The sequence below is a fragment of the Gracilinanus agilis genome, chromosome 2 (assembly GCF_016433145.1).
Source record: "Gracilinanus agilis isolate LMUSP501 chromosome 2, AgileGrace, whole genome shotgun sequence".
Classification (NCBI taxonomy): Eukaryota; Metazoa; Chordata; class Mammalia; order Didelphimorphia; family Didelphidae; genus Gracilinanus; species Gracilinanus agilis.
Window position 1 is genome coordinate 576,612,852 of NC_058131.1, and position 24,089 is coordinate 576,636,940.

At 36.9% G+C, this 24,089-nt stretch overlaps 1 protein-coding gene across 1 annotated transcript in view; it reads right to left on the reverse strand.

Annotated features, from left to right (window-relative positions):
• TLN2 (talin 2) overlaps positions 1–24,089 on the reverse strand; it is a 252,871-nt gene that overhangs the window by 157,929 nt on the left and 70,853 nt on the right. The window contains exons 17-25 of the mRNA XM_044660127.1: positions 23,592–23,759; positions 19,696–19,990; positions 18,829–18,995; positions 14,617–14,745; positions 12,935–13,069; positions 11,633–11,707; positions 7,461–7,595; positions 6,299–6,427; positions 2,257–2,359 (exon numbers count right to left, since the gene is read on the reverse strand). Of these exons, the coding sequence (XP_044516062.1) occupies positions 2,257–2,359; positions 6,299–6,427; positions 7,461–7,595; positions 11,633–11,707; positions 12,935–13,069; positions 14,617–14,745; positions 18,829–18,995; positions 19,696–19,990; positions 23,592–23,759 (1,336 nt within the window). The remainder of the gene's footprint in view (positions 1–2,256; positions 2,360–6,298; positions 6,428–7,460; positions 7,596–11,632; positions 11,708–12,934; positions 13,070–14,616; positions 14,746–18,828; positions 18,996–19,695; positions 19,991–23,591; positions 23,760–24,089) is intronic.

Consider the following 24,089-nt stretch of genomic DNA (forward strand, 5'->3'; position numbering starts at 1 on the left):
GACGTGACTGAAACAGAATAAACAGCAACAACAATGATTTTATTTCACAGATAACAAAACAGGGTCACACAGAATTGATCTGTTACACCTATGATTTGGCCCCCATTCTCCCAAATCTAAGTCTGGTGATTATTTTACTACTCCTTATTACCTTTTCCAAATAACTACAGAAAGCAAATAAACAGAAAATTTATGCAGTACAAGACAGTGATAAATGTGTTCATAAATATCCTTGAGCAACATAAAATCCTGAAATATTCTGAGTCATAAAGGCAGGGTAAAATTAAGTTTTACAGTTTTTCTGTTATAAGAATTTTTTTTGTATTCTAATTCTTGGAAAATTGGTTATTCAGGTATAATATATCTCTGCTAAATCTCTCTACCCTAGAGTATTTAATCAACCAGAATATTTCAATATTTCTCTTGGATGGGGAAATCTCCAATGGATCAGAAAGCCTATTTAGTAAGTGCTAAATATATGCAAGCTACTACATCTGGCACTGCAGAAAAGACAAAAATGAAATCACTCCTGTTCTCAAGTAGCTTATATTCTAATAAAGGAGTCAACATGCAACTAATGTATAAGCATTTGTTTTCTCATTCTTCTACTTCACTTGCATCAATCACATGGACCATTATCTAGATAAACGATGTATAGGCAGGCCACTGTGAACACTTGATTTCTAAAGAATTTATAAACCACATCAATTCTTAAGTCAATAACAAATTGCTAAAAAAAATCATATCAATCAAACATGAAAACACACAACAGCAGTACTACTGATTCTTTGCTTTTAATATAAAAGAAAATAGATTGGTTTGCTTTTCAAAATCACTGTAAAAAGTTTTGAATGACCTCTTTTTAGCTTGTTTTCTTTCTCAAGAAATATATTTGAGGGGGCAGCTTGGTGGCTCAGTGGATTTAGAACCAGGACTAGAGACAGGAGGTCCTAGGTTCAAATCTGGCCTCAGACACTTCCTAGCTGTGTGGTCCTGGGCAAGTCACTTAACCCTGATTGCATATATATGCATATGCATATGTATAAATAGGTATAATTTATTTTATAAATAAAAATTTATGCATATATGAATTTATATACATTTTATACATATACATATATAATTCATACACATATGTATAAATATACACACATAATTATATATAAAATAATATTGCCTATATGATATAATATATCTGAAATATAAAATATGAAAATATAAATAATATTAATATAATACATAATAATATAATAATAAAAAGGCATATACTTGAAATGTATGATTTATTTATTTTGAACAGTCTTCTCTTTTAAAATCTTGAGTTCCAAATGCTTTCGCTCTTTCTCATTCCATTCCCCTACTCACTTGAAAAGACAAACTATGATATTCACTTTTTTTAAATAATGAAAAACAGATGGTGTAAACTTAATGTCCTAATTCCCAGATCTATGGCTTACATGTTACAAAAATAATTTGATTCAGATCTGAAACTAGGGCTAGAAGTAAGCAGAGAAGAAGAGAACATAAAAAAACAAACAACCAAAGAAGACTGATGACTACTGTCCTTTCACAGAATTAATCACTATAGGTGCTTTGCATTCCTTTAAGAAATGGGTGATATGCTACCTGATAACCAATTTAAATAAAATGAGAGAAAATAAAATAAAAGCAAGGTGAGGCTCTTAAATACTGAAATGATGCACATTTCTATGTTTTAGTCCCAGGAAGCAAAATTCTGTCAAAAAATAATTTGGAGACATTTTCTTTTCTTTCCCTAAAAAAACCTACCTTCTATTATAGAATCAATACTATGTATTGGTTCTAAGGCAGAAAAATGGTAAGAGCTAGGCAATGGGGGTTAAGTGAGAGTCATACAGGTAGGAAGTATCTGGGGCCAGATTTGAACCTGGGACCACCAGTCTCCAGTCCTGGCTCTTTATGTACTGAGTCACTTGTCTGTTCTAGGAGACATTTTCTAAATACTGACAAGGTTGTGCCATCCCAGAAGTTCTTCCTCCGACATTTCTGTAACTAATCTTGCTATTCCTCTAATGACAAATTTCTATCCATTATGGTCATCATGGTCATACATGGATCTCTTACTGCCACCATGAGAGAAGTCAAAACAGAAAAAGGCACTCAGCAGGCAGGAGGGTTCTTCAAAAGGTTTATGGATGTCAGAAATAAAATAGTTCTCTGTTCGCTGCTGGCTATGGCTTTGGTATATGGCGCCATGAATCATGAAGCAGCACCTACCTGTGTAGTGTTCGTTGCCTTGAGCAGCGCAAGTCAGCAGCTGGGCCATGGAAGACCCGACGGCTTTGGAGGTACTTCCCAGGTCCTGAGCACACTTTTCGAGCTAAAAAAAGTAGATAAGGGGGAATATCATTTTAAGGAAATGAAAAACCATCACTAGATTCATAGTCAGTATTAAAAAAAAAATAACATGGGCCAGTATCTTGGTGATTTCTACCCAATTCATTTCATTTATTTATTTATTTTTGATGAAAGAAAAAAAAAACAATTTTTTTCTTGTTTATTTAAAAAAACAAAATAAAACTCTTACTTTCTCTCCTGTTCATAACTCTAAGACAGAAGCAAACAGGTTTAAGTGACTCCGCGGTCAGCTAGGAAGTGTCTGAGGCCAGATTTGGATTGAGGTACTCCTGGCCTTGAGGTCCGGCACTCAGCTGCCCCTCCCCAAGTTATTAACAGAGAGTCAGCCAGGCACAGAGTGTGGCGCGCTGCTTCGGAAGCAGAGATGGAGACTTAGGCGCTGGGTGGCCACACGCTAGTCCCTCAAAGGATCTGAGTCAATGTTTCTTCCTTGATTATATCTGTGTCAAAGGGTGGCTGTGATGAAAGTGTTCTGTAAATCGGGATGTGCTCTATACATTTATTTTTAATGACTTTTTGGGAAGCTATTTTGGAATATCCACTGCAAATCCTTAGAGTGAATCAAGGAATCTCATCAACGAAGCGGGCAGAAGGGTTTCTCCTCTACTTCATTTGGATGAAAGATCTTTGAAAACGTTTAACTTTATCATTCTATTGACATGAAAGGAGCATTTGGGGATGGCCATAAAATGACGGGAATGGAATTCCTCAAAAAAACGTCCTCATATATGGTAGCAGTAATAATGCATGATGGCCAGCTGGTAATGACTTAACTATTATTAGCAAGGCAAGGATCCAGGACAACCCCAAAGAACTCTTGACAAAAAAGACTATCCACGACCATAGAAAAAACTGACAGAATGTGGATAGAAGCATACCATTCTTCACTTTATTTCCTCCTTAAATTTTCCTTAGTATAAGTGATATGTCTTCTTCCATACCATGATAAACATGGACATATGTATTGAAATAATAACACATATATAACCTATATTATATTACTCACCATCTTGGGGAGGGAGAAGGAGTGAGGGGGAAGAAGAGAAGATGGACCGCAAAATATCAGAAAATGATGATTAAAAATTGTGTTAACATGTAAAAAATAAATTAAAATTAAAAATAATTAAAAATTTAAAAAAATGTCTCCAGGAAAATGTAAGCTCTGTGAAGACAACAGTTATTGTATTCTTATTTATCATTAGTAGCTAATACATTGTTTTATATATTAAGTAGATGTTTCATAAAGGTTGATTTTCCATCTAAAGCACTTCATCTTGTTTTGATTGTGATAATTGGACAGGCTGTTACTACAAAGCAAAATATACATAACCAGGATAAATTAGCTCATTAAAGAAGTCTTCAAATGACCAGGTTAGTGTCATTGTTTGAATGAATAACTTAAAAGCATTATCAGGATGTGTTAATATTGAACAAAGACCCTTAAATACAAGGTTTTTTTTTTCTTCTTCTCCTTTTAAAATAATTGCTACAGTGCATGCTTCAGCAGGACACATACTAAAATAATTGCTACATCCTACTTAGCACAATGAATTTGGAGCTAAAGGATTGGGGTTCTAATATCATTTATTACTTGGTGACCTTGGGCATATCACCTCTCTGGGAAACAGTTTCCTCAACTGTACAAGGGGAGAGAGGTTGGAATGGATTTTTTTTAAAGATCTTTCGGGTCTAAATCTATATTAGGGATAGACAGGCTAGGGACTAGATCTGTGATTTCACTGATACATGGAACCCCTATTTGAAGAAACACCTTTCCCCAATGCAGGTCAGCATCTTTTGTATAGTTAATAATCTTAAAGAGTTGCCTAGAACACTGAGAAGTTGCATCCTCCCAAGGGTCACCACATAGCCCTTGCATTACAATATGTGTCAGAGGTGGACCTTGAACGGAGTGAGGTCTTCTTGGTTTAAAGCTGCTTCTCTTTTCCCTATGATATAGTGCCTCTCCTAAATCTGTAATCCTAGGAATATTGATGCAAAAGCAGCACTTCCATGTTCAAGGTCTGTCTAGATGAATCTGAACAAAAAACTAATTTTAGCAGCAACAGCAGAAATAAATGCTTCCATTCTGGAAATGCTTGCCAGTAATTCATATATTTCTAGATAAAAATATAAAGTTGCAACAGAGATGCATCCACAATGTAAAAGGTTTGCTGCATTCAGAAAATGTCAGTAGAAACTGAGATGGAATGTGCCTGAGGGCATTCAACTGCTTTCAGACTATTTTGAGCACAGGCAACTTCATTTACAGGAATACACAATGGGATATCCCAGGCTGGGAAATACTCACTTATCTATTCACCCAGCAGCAGCAGCAATAAGAAAGAATGCTGTTTATATGCTTTACATTATCAGTATATATATGTAAATAGAGAAAGACAGCCTGGTACAATATATATGGTCAACTAAATTTTTATGAGAGTTAAACCCTGACATAAATCACCTTGCAATATCAGGTATTCAGTTATATGATGGGCCAAAACATATTCTTAGTAGAAATAATAATATCACATTACGTATGGATGAGGTGTTCCTCCACTTTCCTTCAGAAGCTTTGCAGTATGGGAAGATAGAGCAGGTATTGTTATTTTAGAAATAAAGTGGCTGTCGAAAGGCTGTGACATGGCCAAGGTCATATATCTAGTTACTGGCAAAACCAGGAAGAAAACTCTGGTTTCCTAGTTATTAGACATAGGATTATGGATTCAGAGTTAGAAGGGATCATGGAGGTTACCAATTCCAACTCAATGATATTGATTACTGATGGGGAAACTTAAGCTTAAGATGTTAAATCATTTGCCCAGTTTCACAAATGTAGTAAATGACAGAGACCTCATACAAACTCAGGGCTTCTTGACACCAAGTCCATTGATTTTTTTTGGTGGATTCTTGATCATTGATCATGATGATTATTAATAATCTATTTATCAGATTAATTATTAGATTAATAATCTATTGGATTAACAATCTAATTATCTCTTTCTTCAGAGTGCTGTTGTTAAAAAAAAACAAACCATTACTTTCTGTCTTAGAATTGATACTAAGCATCAGTTCTAAGGCAGACAAGAAGTAAGGATTAGGAAATTGGGTTAAATGACTTTCTCAGGATCATGTAGTTGAGAAGTATCTGAGGCCAGATTTGAATTAAGTACCTCCTTAAGTATCTCTAGGTCTGGCTCTTTAGCCATTGAGCCACCTACCTGCCCCAAAGCTGCCATTTGTGCACTATCAACTCTTTTGCTATAATACAGTCTGTCACTAAAACCTAATTTCTCAAATGTAGTATGATAATGCATGTTATTTCTTAAAACAAATTTTTATTAATATCTTTTGTTTTTATATCATCTATTTTCATCCATCTATCTCTTCCCCTCCCTTACAAGAGAATAATCTCTTAAAACAATAGTTCAGAAAAGCTAACCAACATATGGAAAAAGTCAGATATTACATGTGGTGCTCTACACATTATAGTTGCCTCTCTGCAAAGAATTTTAGGGGAGGAAATATGAATGTTATTAATTTAACTTCCGATATCTCTTTTAAGAAAGATATGACCCTTCTCTACCAAACTATGCTGCTAGGAAATATGCACAGAAGAAGCTGGCTAATGCTGGGAAGGAGGCCTCAGCATTGCTCTATAGTTCTCTGTGCAGTGGGGTGAGTCCAAGCCTATACATCCCAGATATTTCTGAAAACAGGGTCTTTGTGACCCACAGTGAGTCTGAACTGAAACCAAAAACACCAATGGATCTCTCCAAAGCTATAACAAAAGCCCATACTGTTTCCTCACAAGAACTATTCATTTGCAACTTTTTTCCTTTCCTCTAGGAACAATAACAACAACAAAATCACTTCCGATCATCCCTTGGTCCCTTCTTACAGTTTCTCCCGGGAGTGGTTTTAGTTGACTCTCCACAGCTGCCATTTTGGCGTCCTGTAGTTCATTTTTGAGAGTCTGTACAGTGTTCAAAGCGGAGTCGATTTCCATTGGGCCACAGGCTTCGTGGGCCTAGCCAGGAAAGAGGAAAGCAAAGCAAGAACCATTTACATACATATAAGGAATCACTGATCCTTGAGGAGAAAGAGCATCTTGTGCCTAGTCATGTCTATAAAAGATCCAGAAAAGAAAGTTCTAGCCACCACAGTGCTTGGCACTGTCAAATCGTTCAACATCAGAAACTGGTATGACTTTGTCAGTGGAAATGACATTTAAGAAGAGGCATGACCATTTGTACCCTGAGGACCAAGGAATTTTCGATGTGACTTGCAGCTGAAATCTTTCATATATGTTGTTTTTCCCATTAAGGATGTAAGTACCGTGAGAGCAGGGGCTGTTTTCCTTTTTTATTTCTATCCTCAGTGCTTCTTTTTCTACACAATAAATGTATGCACAGTGTTTTTTTTACATAATAAACACCTCATAAAAACTTCATTTGTCCGTCCGTCCATCCATCCATCCATCCATCCATCCATCCATCCATCCACTTGATCCAAGAGAGAAACATTTTATTTACCAAGTCAGATATTCTAGTGCAAGCCTTTAAACCATTTATGTAAACAAAGCTAGCAGAAATAACACAGAACAATAAAATGACTCAAAAGATTTGCTATTAGTTTAACAGATTTTCATGCAGAAAATATGAACAGATATACAGAGAAGAGAGGCTTACATGTCATAGGGACCAATGAACACCAAAGTTTCTAATGTCCTCTTAAACAACATGAAACAATCTTTGAGGAATATTAGCAAAGAACACAATATATCCAATTTTACAAATATATGAACTAATCAGAGGATCGGGAGAGAGGCAAGCCGTACATACCTAAAAATGTACATACTCCCTTACCCCAAATCCTATGAACTGAATGGGACAAAAAACTAAATGTGATAAAGGGGAAAAAATAAATGAAAAGACAAATCATTAGGTTTCCAGAGAGTTTTCAAAACACATGCTGTAATAACCACTCTCATTTTAAACAACACCAACAAGTTAACTATTTTTTAGTTCTTTTCAATACTAATAGATTTTAAATTGACTTACTTTTTGGGAGGCAGTTCTCAGCTCCGCTAGGCTGGTAGCAAGGTTCTTGGCACATTGGCTAAGCTGCATAGCCGCAGCCTGGTCACTGACAGTAGGCACCGCGGCTTTGGCAGAGGCCACCATTTTGCTTCCCGGCTAGATATGAGCAGAAAGCAATTGGATAATCTATTGTGTGGTCATAAACTCTTCTCCATTCAGAGACCCAAAATATAATTTCTTCCTTGCTCCTTTAATCTGTTTACATTGTGCCCTTTTATATCTAAGTCATGTATGCACTTGCAGTTTCTTTTGGTATTTGGTGTGAGGTACTTCTATAAACCTAATTTCTGCCAGATTGCTTTTTCCAGCTGAGGAATGGTAAACCAGTTCAGTCCCAGAATAGGGAACACATGACTTCATTTATGACTCAAACTGGCATCATGACTCTAGGTGAGTCACTTAACTTCTCATTCCTCTAGAAATCATCCTATGCTTATAAGCTTCAAAAGAGCTACTGTGGAAGGAATTTCCTTTAATTCACTGGTCTAGAACAAAACAAAACAAATAAAAGGACATTTAAAAAATTAATTAACAATTATTATTTTGTCTTAATTGATTAATATGTTGCCTTCTTTGGTTTGTTTTTCTAGACCTGTGGTTCCAATGAATTTGCTTTTGATATAGTTGATATTGTCTAATGATTCTTCTCATCATTCTTTTCTTTAATGCCAATTTGACATCTTCATCTATCACATCAAGGGCTGTAATTTTAAATTCCAGATGATCCCCATGATCACTGAAGAATATAATGCATACACCCATGAATATAAGTGTGTCTATGTGAATGCAACATATGTATAAACACACATAGGCACAACCAGATTGGTTCTAGGATGATGCAGGAAACACCCACATGGAAGTTAATGCATACAAAGCTATATGTGGTCTGTAGCAATAGAAAAGGAAGAGTTGAGGTCTTTATAGTACAGTTTCAAAAGGGTTGTGGTGTTTTGGGAAAGGAAGGGCATATACATTTGTATAATACCTATTATGTTCCAGGCATTGTGTTGTGAATTTTACAACTATTTATTTGGCCCTGGAAACAACTCTGCAGTTGGTGCTGTCATTATCCCCATTTTTAGTTGAGGAAAAACAAGATAAAAAAGGTTAAATGACTTGCCTAGGGTCACTCAGCTAGTAAGTGTCTGAAGCTATTTTTGGATTTTGGAATGAGAAAATCTCAGTTGTGTGCCTGTACTCCCCACAGATGTGGGCAAAAGAAACAGTACTCAGAATGCCTGAATTCAGATCATTAAAAGTGCTAATGAAATTGGCAAAACAACAGAAATGGTGCAGGAGAAGAACTTCTCCATACCCCAACCCCAATTCCACCACACCAACTGGGATTAAGAAGTAATCCCAAGAAGTAATAATCAAGGGTCTTTTTCCTTCAAGAAACAAATGAAAACACAAAAGAAAATACAAGATGCACAAATAAAATGCACTGAGAAACTGGCAAGAATTGGGGTAACTACTCCCCTAAGAAAATGGCATATTTTTAGAGAGGCAAGTTGGCATGGTAGATAGAAAACAGGTCTTTAGGCTAGAGAGCCCTAGGTTCAAGGGTCATCTCTGATACATACCAGTTATGTTACCCTGACCAGGGAATCTAAGCCATTTTCTAAGATTATAACATGCAGAAAAAGTGTCTATCCGCATTGCTAGAAGGAACTCCTTCAACCAATGAATTCATAGAATCAGTCCTTATGCCAATCTTTAATAATTAGGCTCTCATTCTTTGTATAGACCTCCTAATAATGAATAACCATCCAATGTGGTTCTAAGGAAGAAAATGAGTTCTAATACTTTCTTTGCATCATATGCTTCTCAAAAGAACTGGAGAGTTGGCTGCTTTTCCCTCCTTATAAGAGAGAATCATCGTATCTTTGAAGGAGATACAAAGACCTGAGTCTCATGCACAGCTTTTGACTGACTTCTTTAAGAACTCTGGAATCTAGTGATCACCCACTTCTAACTGAAAGCAATAATCAGTGTAAGGCAGCTCATCAAGATTTCCAGTTTATCCCATTCTCTCCCTTACTCTTTAAGGAAAGAAGAAAACTAAGTCACAGTTCAAGTCTTTAAAGAAAAATGGATTATCACATGTATTTGCCCCAAGGGATTTTGCTATATATTTTAGTATCCTGCTCTGACAAGCTCAATCTATCTCCTCTGAAACTGGAAAAATAATAAAGAGTCTTTGGGGTCTGACTCAACCACAAAACATTTGTTGAAGCTGCAGGAGGCATTCTAATTTCCCTTTTTAAAATCAAATGAAGAGGAAAAGGACCCAGATAGCCAAAAATATTTAGAGTAGCTCTTTTTGTGGTGGTAAAAAATTAGAATCTGCTGGGAGGGGAGGGGCAGGTGGCATCCCATCAACTGTGACTTGTCTGGACAATAAGGGTATATGAATGTGATGGGATACTACTATGCTATGAGAAATATTAAAGGGTTTCTTTTTCCTTGAGAAACCTAGGAAGACTTGTGAACCAGTGAAGTGAGACAAAGTAAAGTGAGAAGAGCCAGGAGAGCAATTTATACAATAACAGCAATAAAGACCAGCAGCTCTGAAAGACTTAGGAACTCTGGTCAACACAATGCCCAATCACAATTCCAAAAGAGTCAAGATCAAGCATGCTACCCAGCTCCTGATAGAGAGGGGACAGACTCAGCGCATTCTGAGACATATTTCAATATGTATTATGAATCTATCTAAACAATTATAAAAAACAAATACATTTAGATAGATACTTATCTATCCAAATATATCTATACATTTATATATTATTTTATTAATTCAGTTCTGGACAAGATATGGTGAAAGCTCACCTCTCAGCATCCAGAAGATAGTGTATAATGGTCTGTATAAATATAATATATTTATACATATAATATAACTAATAAATAATATTCTGTATAAATATCTATATATATCTATATATTTATATGTAGGTATCTATATATTTATATATAGGCATTTATCTAAATGTATACCTATATATAAGCAATTTTATATATAGGTATCTATCTAGATGTTTGTATATATATATACACACACATACACATACACATATACCTTTTACATGGTTAATACAGGACTTGTTTTGCTTGACTATACATTTGAATCTAAGATTTTGTTTTTCTTTCTTCTTTTTTTTAAGCCTTATATTCCATCTTAGAATCAATACTGTGTATTAGTTCCAAGACAGAAGAGTGGCAAGGGNNNNTCTCTCTCTCTCTCTCTCTCTCTCTCTCTCTCTCTCTCTCTCTCTCTCTCTCTCTCTCTCTCTTAGCTTCTCCCTATAAGGTAGTAAGGGGTAACAGCTCATAGAATCTGGGCTTTCAATTTAATAAGAATGTATGCAACTGCAACTTTGAATGAATTATTTTCATATAATCTGGCCATTTCCTGCCCATGCCACTTGCCCTCCAGCTATCTTCTTCATTCCTCTCTCACCAGAACCTTGTCTTCTATCCCCTGGATGCTGAGAGGTGAGCTTTCACCATATCTTGTCCAGAACTGAACCTTCAAGTCCCTTCTTGGCCATCTGTCCTACACACTCCCTTCCCACTCCCTACTTTCTACATCTGCTTTATGTATTGTGTTCCCCTATTAGAACTGTTTTCATTTGTATCTCAAGCACTTAGCACAATGCCTGGCACATTGTAAGCATTTAATAAATCTGTTATCAATTACTCATTCACTCCTGGAATCCTGGATCTAAACCAAGATTTAAGCATCATTTATGGCCAAAATGAAGTTAAATAGACCCATTGATTAGTCCAAAGCCAGAAAAGTAATCAATTTGGAGGGACTGGTGGTGAATATTATTAAAAGTTAGGACTACCTGGTTCTCACACATAAGCTGTCGCCACTTAGCTCTTACCTGATGTGTCTCTTTCATGAATTAGTCAGTTGAGACTGCCGTGGTTCCTTTTTTCTCACCTTTGAGGAATTTATTTCATTTCCCCAAATATGAAAGACTCCCCCCAAAGGTGGTGAGAATCAGAAATCCAAGTCTACAGAAGTTTGTTGTCCTCACACTGCCTGGCATAATTACTTCAAAAGAACTTAACCCCCCTGGCTCTGCCTTAAGTAATGAGCCCTTTAAAGTCCGAGTCCTGCTCACCAATCTCATGACATTTTGCTCTTTAACCAGGTTCTTGAAAGCTGTAACTCGGTGGGTTTTGTCGTTAGCCTCCACCTGGTAAATTACAAGCTTTCCATTTTTCTGGAAGCTATATTGACTGGCTTTTTTATTTGTTAGTCTTTTCTTTTTTATAAGGGTGTTTTTTCTTCTAGAAAGTCTATTAACTTGATTTTCATGCACCTCCTGAGAAGTGGAAATGCCCATTTCCATACCCCGTTGGGTTCCTTATTGCCTGACAGGCCCTGCAGCCACTAAACTCAGGAGGAGAATAGCAGCTCCAACAATGGTACAAGCTCACACACAGCAGTGCTCTCCCATATGGCAGCAGCAGCCTCCACATAAAAGCAGTGTGAGAAGACCGAGTCAGAAATGGCCGGCCTCCTATGTTTCTCAGAGCTTTACACTGATGAGCTCAGTTCTCCATCGAACTAACATGGGGCAAATATGGAATTCAGGCCCGGCTTTCAGGGAGCGGTGGGGGGGGCATCAACCAATTTCTTTCAAAGATAAATTTGTTTCCAAGATGGCAGTAGTCTCCCCCCCACACCCTGGGGATAAATGATTTCACAGATGTAATTTGAGCAGGTGGGAAAAAAGTGAGTTCAAGTTAAACAAAAACATGCGCCATGCTTCTTCCCTGATTAATTTTTTAAAAGTGCTTGGAAGAGACTCTGATCAACCATGTAAGAGACAGATATCTGAGAAATAGCCACACAATGGGATTTGAGAGATCAAATGATTTTCGGTGCTTCTGAGGGACCCAAGCTCATCGGGCCATATTTAGCTGAAGATGGAGCCTCATAAAAAATGAGACAGAAAGGCTCCAACAGACAACTCCAAAGGAAAGTGGAGCTGAGGCCAAGTGGGAATGAGTGACTTAAGGTGTGGGTTCAGGCAGCCAATGGGGCAGAGGGCAAAGCAGAAAATGAAACACTATTATCATGTGTAAAGGATGAATGAGAAGTAGCCAGCTCTTTAGAAATTCAATGGTTTATTACTGTTTCATGGTGCTAAAATGGCTGGGCCACTGAATGCCTTTGATTTTTTTTTTATCTTTCAAAAAAGAGGAGAAAGTAAATCCAGGACATAGGAAAGAAAGCACTAGGCAGAAAAAAAAAACCAACAAAAAAACAAGTACTGACAAAAAACAGACTCGGGAACACCTGGAAAATGTGAGCCATTGTGAATTGGATTAGTGGGACTGAATGATATCCATTAACTAAATTAGCAAGGCACTTAGAGTGATAACACTCTTAGTATCATCTACAATAGACATCATACTCTGTCAGTCTGGATACTTACCTTGCAGCTCTGGACAAGTTGCTGGTGTGCCGCCGGGTTCTTGTTGGAAACAGCCGCGTTCTGGGATGCTGCAATTGTCTGAGTAGCAGCAGCTGCAGCCTGTTTCGCTGCAACCTTGAGAGGAGGAATGGAGATGGAAAGATTTATTTATTATTTTAAGATTTAGTTTTTGCTTCCATGTAAAACAGTTCAGTCCCTGCTGTACATGGAAGAATGAAGATATCAGTAGATATTATATCTATTATAAAATAGATTTTGAATCACTGCTGATTTTTTTTTAATTTTTTTTTTAAACCCTTAACTTCTGTGTATTGACTTATAGGTGGAAGAGTGGTAAGGGTAGGCAATGGAGGTCAAGTGACTTGCCCAGGGTCACACAGCTGGGAAGTGTCTGAGGCCAGATTTGAACCTAGGACCTCCCATCTCTAGGTCTGGATCTGAATCCACTGAGCTACCCAGCTGCCCCCATCACTGCTGATTTTTAACAGTGACTCTTGCAACCATTAAAAGACTCAAGTCCTTGAACTGTTGTTGTTAGTTTGGTATTAGAAGTAGTATTTTCCCTTTGTCTTTTTTTTTTTTTTGTAAAGGGACAAGAAACAATCTCATCCTCTGATGGTACTGAGTGGCACAAAGAGAGATTCCTTTAAAAATAATAATAGTAATAATAAAACCATAACATAACACCTTCCAAGCAGATCTCTAGGGTAAGCACAAATGCTTTGTGCTCAGTTTTCCTCCTAAGGATAACTCAATAATACTTTCTCTGTATGAAATGCCTTGACGGAAGAAGCAAAGAAACTATAGCATAAAAAACTATAATTTTGGTGCAATCTCCTATTTACTTTCATAAATAAAAAGGGCCACTTTCAACTTTCAAGCCTGGTACATTTTTACATAGAGATTTTGATGAATTAAATCTCAAAGATAGTAATTAATAGATCAGGATATAATGATTGCATGTGTAAGGGATTTTTCTGTCTAAAGACTTGGTTTATACATAAAATTATGTATGTATGGAAGAAAAAAACACACACAATATATTCTTTTTTTTTTTATTCCACAGTAGTCAGCTTCTCTCCTGGACAAATAAAATAAAATTTGAACTACATCTCTCTATGGGAGAATGAAACATTTTAATTGTGATAAGAATTAATTGACATTCCTTAATTTTTAAATTGTTCTTCGTTACCTTTTCCAGTCAATTCCCCCATTTCTTATGATCCAAGCAAATACCATTCAAATACTCATGGCATTTTATCCCCCATTCCCTCCTCTCACAATTAGCTACCAAAATTTATAACCTAGACAAGCAGTTTCCTGGAAAAAAACAAACTCCCACAGAAAAGGAACTGCTTCTGATATTAAAGACTTTAACTGTCTATTTGATTTGGTACTACTGAGATGACAGCTTGAGAACTTACTTTAATCCTGCCTTCAGAGTTTGCACATACCTGAAGTCCTTTTCTATTTCAACAGAATCAGTTTCTTAGATATGAATTCTCTGTAACTCTAATCATTCTGGCTTATGTTGAAATAATAGAATTAGCTTTACTCATCAGAAAGATATGCTACAGATACGGCTACTTGTATACAGCCTATTTCACCTAAAAAGTGGATATACCAAGAAGGAAAAGAAGAAAAAAGGCCCCTTTTCTGACCTCTAACCGGTTGACAATTTTTTTCTTAATAGCATTCTGAGCTGCCGCGTTGGTTGCAACTCGGAGTCCTTCTGCAGCTTCCCTCAGCCTCTGCTGTTGATCTTCATTTTCTGGATTAGCAGCAGCGCCCTGTAAGGGTGAAAATAAGGATTTCAAGAGGTCCATGGAGTTTGATTTTGCCTTCAAGTGTTCTTTCATCTAATTCTGTCCTGAATACAGGTAGGCAAAGGTGATTTCCCCAAGTGATACCTTTAAGATCAAGAGACTTCCTTTTGTCACTGAAAATATCTGCATAGGTTATTTCAAACATGCTTTCTTAAGCTCTGAAAGTCAAGGCGTGATCATTAAACTCTAAGGCTTGGATTTGAAAGTGTTTGAAAGACTGCTGTGTAGATGAAATATTGGACATGTTCTGTAAATCTCATAGGGCAAAACTATGATTCATTGGTAGAAATTATAGGAAATATAATTATAGGTAATTTTTATAAAATAGATCTAACAAAAATTAAGAGTGTCTGTCTTAGGAGGTGGTGATGAATTCTCCATCCCTGGAGGTCTGCAAGCTTTGTCTTCATGCTTTAAGTAAGAGTTAGACTTGGCCTTTGTAGTCCTTTCCCAAAGTGTCATTTTATGATCCTTTTTAAAATTCTTCTGTGATCCATATAAGTTATCACAGGACCAGAATTATAATGCTTAAAATAAATTGAAGACAATAAAAAATTGCTTAGATTAGTTTCATGTTTTTAAACTAAAAATATGATTCACAACCTTAGTAAACTAAACTGTGAATCATCCCTATGTGCCCTTTCCTTTCAAGAAACACCTATGGGAAACTCAAGGAACAGGTGAGAGACAACACAGAAACTCTGGAGGATTTGTCAAGGAATTTTGTTGAGTGTTTTGTTAGAAACCATATTTCTGGTTTTGAGGGCAAAGAAATAACAGAGATGAAAGGCAGTTCCCCTTCAGTGCATTGGGAAAAGAAATAATAAGATGCTTTGAAGAAGCTCCACGGGGGAAAGAAGCAAAGGGTCATCCCCATATACTTCACCTCCATACTTTAAAAATTTCTATGGTCCTGGCATTTTGGGGGTGATATTTCAGTTCAAGGCTTAGGAGCTTAGGTAGGCTTTTATAAGATGGAGAGGGTATGTAAAGTGGGTAAAGATGGAAGAAATGGAAATACAATTTTTAATATTTTTTTTTGTTGTTGAATCATTTCAGTCATGTCTGACTCTTTGTGATTTCATTTGGAGCTTTCTTGGCAAAGATACTGGTCATTTCCTTTTCCAGCTCATTTTAAAGATGAGGAACTGAGGTAAACAGGCTTAAGGGACTTGCCTAGGGTTATAAGGTTGTTTTTGCTTGAGGCCAGGTTTGAACTCATGAAGATGACTCTTCCTGATTCCAAACCCAGTGCTCTAGCCACTACTGCACCATGCAGTTGTCCCATTCTAATACACAGCAGAATTTTTCTTGAAGTATTTGATGAAGTTTATTAAAAAAAAAACTAAACAAAACAAAACATGGAAAGACCTACGTGAAATTAGGAAGAGTGAAATGAGCAGAACCAAGAGAATGTTATATATAGCAACAGAAATACTGTTTGAAGAATCGACCTCTAGAGAAAGAACCAATACATAGAAACAAGCAAGATTTAATTTTATATATGCATATATCTTTCTGTCAAATGAAGCCTTCTCTAGAGTGGGGAGGGAAGGCAGGGCGGGAGGGAGGGAGGAAGGGAGATAGCTGGGAACTTTAATGTAATAAACAAAAATTTTTAAAAGTCTTAATATTAATAGTTCAATTATATTCCCTTATCCCCACCTTCTAAACTACAGCACACACAATTGAGTTATTCTCTCACTCCTCTTCCCCCATGGCTTGTACATGGGTAAAACTCAAATAAAGATTCCAACACCATCCATAAGGTAATCACCCATGTAGCTGTCACATCTCCATCCTCTACTGGAGCTCTATGAGATCAAGAGTTTCACCTTCTCTAAACATGGTGTCTTCCCTAATACTTGTCATTAGTATTCACCAAAGAAAAAGTATGTAACATATTTGTTAAAATGGAATTCTTTTTTAGAAAACAAACAGCAAGTTCATAAAGGGAAGTGACTGTGTTTTTTTTTTTTCTGGGTTTCTTCAGCACTAAACTAGGTGCTGTCCGATAGTAAGTGCTTAATAAATTGAATCAGTGATATAATTTCATTATATAAGACCCTTCATTGTTAACATATCTGATTTAGTCTCACCAAGTAGTACACAGAGTAAAGAGTCCTAGCCTGGGAAGTCAGTAAACTAGGGATTCTAATCATGACTCTATTTGGCTGTGTGACTTAGAACAAGCTATTACTCTACCTCTATGAACTTGTTTCCTAATCTCTTAAATATTCACAGAAAAAAAAAAGGTTAGAATTGAAAGGGAACTTGGTGATCTTCTAGTCCAACCCCTTTATTTTAGAGATGGGAAAAATGAGGCCAAAAAAAGTGCCAGGCACAGTCCCAGGAACAAAGCAGAGGAAAGGCAAATAATAATGTAGACAAGGAATTTGGGGACTCCCCGCTTTTTTGCAGGTTTCCCCTTTCTTTTCCTCTTGTCTTTACAGGGTTTAATCCTTGCCTTGGACAGTGAGACAAATTCCTATTAAGTTTTTGTAGTTTTTGTAGCTTAAAACTGCTTTAAGACTTTTGGAACAGCTAGTATAATCAGGATCTTTTTCTTTTCTCTCTTTTTTTAAACCCTTACCTTCTACCTTAAAGAGCAGTAAAGAGCTAGGCAATGGGGCTTAAGTGACTTGCCCAGTTCACACAGCTAGGAAATATCTGAGGCCAGATTTGAACCCAGGCTCTCTAACCACCTAGCTACCTAGCTGCCCTGTAAGATTTTTTAAAATCAAGTACAGCACAGGGACTGCTTTGCCTTCTCTTTTCTATGAGATTAGTTACAGCAGCTCTTCTAAGACATTTCTCTTGACCCTCATAAGCTCAAAGTCTTTTTCGATCTGGCCTTCTGCTCCACCTGCCAATAGGACCTGGCAGATAAGTCTTCAAGCCATGGTTTTCAACCATACTAAAACACAATCCAAACTGAATGATGCGCAACTACAATGGCCAAATGTGGACACAAATCGGAGAAAGGTGAAAGCATCTTCCTAAGCTGCTTTGCAGAGGTGGAGTTCTGAGAGTGTGGCACGTGGCATATGCCCAGGGTCAGAATTGAGGGATGTGTCCATTAGTTTTGCTGAATTGTTTTTTCTCCCTCTGTTATAAGCATTCATTGGCTTTCTGAGAGGGAAAGGGCATAAAAAATATATTGTGAAATGTGTTACTGTTGTTCAGTTGTTTTTCAGTCATGTTCGACTCTTCATGACCCTATTTTTCTTGCCAAAAGTACTGGAGTGGTTTGCTATTTCTTTCTCCAGATTATTTTAAAGATAAGGAAACTGAAGCCAAAAGGGTTGAGTGACCTACCCAGGTCACACAGCTCATAAGTGTCTGAGGCTGGATTTGAACTCAAGCAGATGAGTCTTCCTGACTTCAGGCCCAGCATGCTATCTACTGTGCTATTCTATCTGTCCCACTGTGAAATGTTGGTGAGGGAAGAATAATAATTTACTTTAAAAATAAAAATTTATTAAAAATTGAAAAAATATATCTTATTTTTGGATTTTCTAAAAAGTACAAACAAAAAGAAAACAGAAAGATGTGGGAAAGTTTCTGCTTTAAATTAGACAAATTCTTAATATATTTTTAAACCAGGGTTCAAATTCTGCCTCTGAAACATACTTATGTGTGTGATCAAGGGCAAGTTCCTTGACCTTTTAGGGTACCAACTGTCTAAGACACAGATGATCTTCCCTGATGGTGCAAATATGCCAAATTAATGAAACCATAGGTAGGGACCAAAAAAAAAAATTAAGAACACTGCATCTGTATTCTGAGGAACTGGGTTTGAATTCCAATAACCTGTGTGAACTTGGTTTGGGATATTAAATCATTCAAAACCTCATTTTCCTCATCTGTAAATGGAAAATTTTGGATTAGAAGATGCCCACAGACCCTTTTAACTGTGGATGACATTATCTCATATTGAATCAGGAAGAGGTAGATGAATAAAATAGCAACTAGGGAGGAACAAAATTTCTCAGTGAAATAGTTCATATGATTCATTTTTCAGCACGACAAATCCATATTAATTACCTTTGCAGCTTCGACCATGCGGGCGGTAGAGTCAGCCAGGAGTTTTGCAGCCGCCAGAAGCTTTTTGGAATTCTCCATGTCGATTTCTGCCTCTGCGTCTGACCTCATGGCATTGACGAGGTCTGAGGTAGCCTGTGCGAGGACTCTGGCCTGCCGGACCATTTCACCTAGGGGATGAGACGGAAGATGCTATTCAAACTCCTGCTTTCCTAGGCATTCCTGTTTATCTCCAATGGGAAGCCAGAAATGGAGAAGATGAATTCTGTGTAAAAATACTCAGTCCCTCGACCAGCCTGTAAGAATAGTATTTGCAGACTTAGCAAACCTTAACGAACCTAGGCAAAGAAGAGAAATGTCTTCTGTAGGAGCCAAGTCCGCATTTTCTCAATGCCTAGAGTTTAATTATCCTCTGCATAGAACTGATGTGAATAGAGAAACAAAATGGATTGAAGTCTTACAAGGAAAAAAAAAAGGAGAATCCTCTTCTTTACTAAACCCTAGAAGGTAGCTGAGATTGTGTGTGGGGCAACATTTTTCTAGTCATTTTTAAACACATACATCTACTAAATGTGTGAAAAAAATTTTTGCTTAAAATTCTCCACAGAAGATACAGAAATTTTTTAAAGCTGTATACTATCACTTAATAAGAAGTTCTACAGAGAAACACATCTGTTAGTCTGAAATAAAGAGTTGCTCCCAATTTCAGCATAATTCCTATAATGAACTCTGAAGTTTTCTCAATAAGGAGAGAGACATCTTTTTCATTTATGCTGACTAGTCGACAATCCTCTTTCTCTCTCTCCTCACCCCAACCCAAAATCTTTAGAGGAATCAAGAAACAAACATGTCCAAATCAAAGCCACTCACCAGCATCTCCCATCGAGCTGAAGATGCTCTCAGTAACACACATGATGGTGTCAGTTGCCTGGTCATAGCGGCCAATAGGTTCCCCTCGGCTGGCAAACTGCCGGACGTGCTGCAGGAGGTCGTGTAGGGCCTGACTGACCACACTGGCGGCTGCACTGACCTGCTTCAGGAGCTCACTATCATCTGTGGCATCCTGGCAGGCTCGGACACAGTTTTCCACTGAACGGTCGACAAGTTTTCCAGCCTCAATCAGTTGTTCTTGGCAAACAGGGGAGCTGAGCGTGGGACTCACTACCTGCAAGAGGACACAGAGGGAGGCACCTGCACTTCAGGGTGGTTTAAATCAATCCTAAATATGTACAAGCATCTCTGAAAAGACTGCTACAAGGTTTGGATTCTGTTCATGCTCTGTAAACCTTGGTAAACCTCCCTGCATATGGCCCCTGCCTGTCTTCCTATCCAATCCATCTTAGGCTCAAAAGAGTTGATAAAAGATACTATTATCTTCTTTGCAAAGGTGGCTGGAGGGAATGTGGATGCCTATGAATGTGGAATATTATATATACTGATAGACACAAGTATTGGTTGCTCTGATTAAGCTAGTTTCTTTTCTTTCTTTCTTTTAAATTAAATTAACTAATTATTTGCAAAAGATGGCTCCCTGGGTAAAGGAATTAGGGACATAAATATTTGGAAATCAATTGATCAACAAGCATTCATTAAGCACCCATTATGTGTCAGGAAACAGGCTAGGCACTGGGGGTACAATACAAAGACTATGACCATTCCTACTCCCAGGTGGGTTATGTGAATAATAACAGCCTTTAAGATTTGCAAATTGCTTTACATGTCATGAAGGTGATATAAAAACAAAATATCAAAAAAAAGATGTACATAGCTAATGTGAGAAATTTTTTGTATGTAGCTAAATGAGAAGATTTGTTAATAATAATCATGTTTATAATAAATATAAGCATATTTGTAATAATTTATTAAGTATTTGTAAATCATATGTATTACATTATTGCCATATTATATTATATATATGAAATAAAAATCACTATCACTGCTTTAAAAATATCCTACAAATTCTATGAACAGTAATCCTTTAATTTAAAAAAAAGAAGAAAAAATAAAATCCCAGTGTATGTCCATCTCTTTTGGAAAGTACTGGCTAATTGCTCTCATCTACTTTATAGTTACTAAGCAAAAGTCAACACAAATCTACACTGATTATTACATTTACAAGTTATTGCTTTTAAAATTTCTAAGCCAATGAAGGAAAGCAATGGCAAAGGTAATTCAAAATGGCAGAGAAGCCCAAATTCACTGGAGCATATTTTTGCATATAGGGGAAAGTGGGTGTAACTCACATAGCTACTTGCAGTACTTAAAACACAGTCCATGAGTTGTCACAAGTTGATTGCACTTACTTTTCTGTATCTAGTCTTTCAACACATATTTTTTGATTGCTTGCTGAGAAAATATAATAGTAAGGCAGAAAGTATCTAAGTACATCCAAAATGCTTTTTGAGAAATTTCAGCAAAAAACTCATTGAATACCAAATCATGTGAAAAGCTTTTTGAAAACCAACCACCATGCTAGTTCTCAAATCCATTAAATACAGTAAATTCTAATTTATAAAGGATAGTTAAGAAAGAACATATTCTGGTTAATTAAACATTCTCATTATTTGAATGAGATGCTCTGGATCTTCAAATTGAATTAGAATGCAATAAAATCCATTCAAATATAATGAACATTATTTAACCTTTCTTAAGGGCATTTCAGGCTCTTACAACATTTTAGGGCAATCTTTATTAACACCAATTAGCAATATGCAGTATTATCCATACCACTACCCCTTCCAAAAACAAAAAAGAACCAAAAGCTTCCTTCAGAGAAACAATAGCACTTTAAGATTTTCAAAGGACTTCAGGAGTATTCACTCTGGGAGGAAGGTGCTATTATAATTTTCATTTTATAAATAAGGAAATGAAGCACTGACATGTTAGGTGACAACTTCTGAGTGAGTCTCTGAGGTCAGATTTGAACTTAGATCTTCCTGACTCCAGGTCCAATACACTAGTGACTAAACACTATGCCATCTTGTGGCCCAACACTACAAAATAAGAGCCATGCTATTTTTTTTACCAATTAGAACACCAAAAAATAAGTATTTCTGATTCCCCACAATACAAGTTATTTACAAGAGTTAGCATCTGGAATAAGTTTAATGTACGGAAATTAACAGGAAAAATAGAATGCTATTATTATTTTGTAAACTAAACAAAATAAAACAAAAATACTAGTTCCAAGGTAGGCAGCTAGATGGCACAGTGGGCAGAGTACTGGGCATGGAGTCAGGAAGACTTGAGTTCAAATATGACCTCAGAATTAGCTGCGTTACCCTGGGCAAATCACTTAATATCTATTTGTCTTAATCCATTGGAGAAGGAAATGGAAAATCACTCTGCATTCTTTGCCAAGAAAACCCCATAGGCAGAATTGGCTATGCTATGCATGAAGAGTTGGATGCAACTGAACAAGTCCCAATGTTGTCTCCTTCCCCCCAAAGTTACAGTTATATCTCACAGAACTTACAAAAAGGATTGTTTGGATTATCAGTGGTAGAGACCGCTGCCCTTTCACTCATTGAAAGGTTTTGGGTGGGAGAAAGGAATAGGGACTTGAAACTATAATTCAATTGGTATAAGGAATTCCTAGGCGAGTAAATTCCTTCTACCAGAACAGGTTGGCACCCACAGTTTATAGTCTTAGAGAATAGTCTAGAGCAGAGGTGTTAAATTCAGCTAACCTTTAAAACTCTGTCTTAAATCAGATTAAAATATAACTGGGAAATGTCTAATAAAATGAATAAAAATGTTATTTTTGTGGTTTTCTCAGTCACTATGTAGCCTGCAGGATCAGTTTCTATTTGTTTGACACCACTGACCTATAGTCCTGAGAGGCTAAGGGATGTCCCTAGGATCAAATAGCTAGGATGTTTTAGAGGAAAGACTTGAACTCAGGTCCTCCTGGTTTTGAGGCCAGTTGTGTATCCACTACTCCAAGATTCTTTTCTTCCTTCATAGTGAGAGCAAGGTAAAAATAGGGAGACTAATTAATAACTCTTTAAATAATTAACTCTTTAAAAAAATAACCCTTACCTTCTGTCTTAGAATCATTACTAACTATCAGTTTCAAGGCTCAAGAGCAATAAGGGCTAGGCAATGGGGGTTAAGTGACTTGCCCAGAGACATTCAGTTAGAACATGTCTGAGGTCACTTTTGAACCCAGGATCTACTGTCTCTGAGACTGACTCTCAAATCCACTGAGCTATACAACCATCCCTACCCCATAGCCCCAATTATCTCTTGGTTAAGCTGTTCTAGCTATGAGATCCCCTGACCCCTAGCCCCAAAGCAACAATAATTTAAGTCAAGGCTTTTATTACACCTTGCAGCTCAGCTCCAGTGCATCCCTTATTTCACCTCTTTAAGAGACTCAGGTACTTTGTTATTAACATAATGATACTGTTAACTACTAGATGTCTACTGAAAACAACTTACACTATTATAAGAATGAGTTACAGAATTCAGAAACCTTTTCTAAACAACATTTGAAAGAAAGAACAAGAAACCCACCTGGGAAAATTGTCACAGTTATAAAAGCTGGTATACGAGCAAATGCTTTTAGGACTCCAAAGACACGTACCAAACCTCGAAGGGTCTGTACACTAGTCACGGTTTGCCAGGGACATACAAAAGCCTTAGTGGCTGCAGCACAAAGTCACCAAAGCCACCTGGAGACACTTGAAACCATCTCGAATGAAAATCAGCGCAGTCCTGAAGAGCCACGAGAGTGGGAGCATCACAGCCAAACATAATCTTACCTTAGCACATGCCACCAGCTGTGAGGTGGAGAGGGCACACTGGGTTGCAGCAGCGATGACTCTGTTCTGCAGAACGGTGTCCTCTGCCACCTGGGCAACATTCTTTGCTTTCAGCACCAACATAGCAGCAGCATTAGCAACTGCTTTGGCCAAACTCATTAATACATCCTGCAAAAAAGAAAATGAACGATAAAAATTCTTTTTCTCCCCTTTATTTCCACTCATGGTCCAGGAATAAAATGAGTGTTTTATTTGGGTGCTTAGAATAGTCTTTCATAAATATACTTAAAAAAAATGAGAAAAGGCAATCAAAAAGAAGACTCACAATCCTGACATCATATTATTTTTCTCATCTAATAAGTAGCCTGAAATAAATCAATTTTGGGAAAATGTTTCCATTTTAATAACTGATTCACATATACCAGACTTTCAGAATTAAGCCCTTAATTTAATTTAATTGTTGTTTTTGCCATTTTCCCAAGATACCATATAAATAAA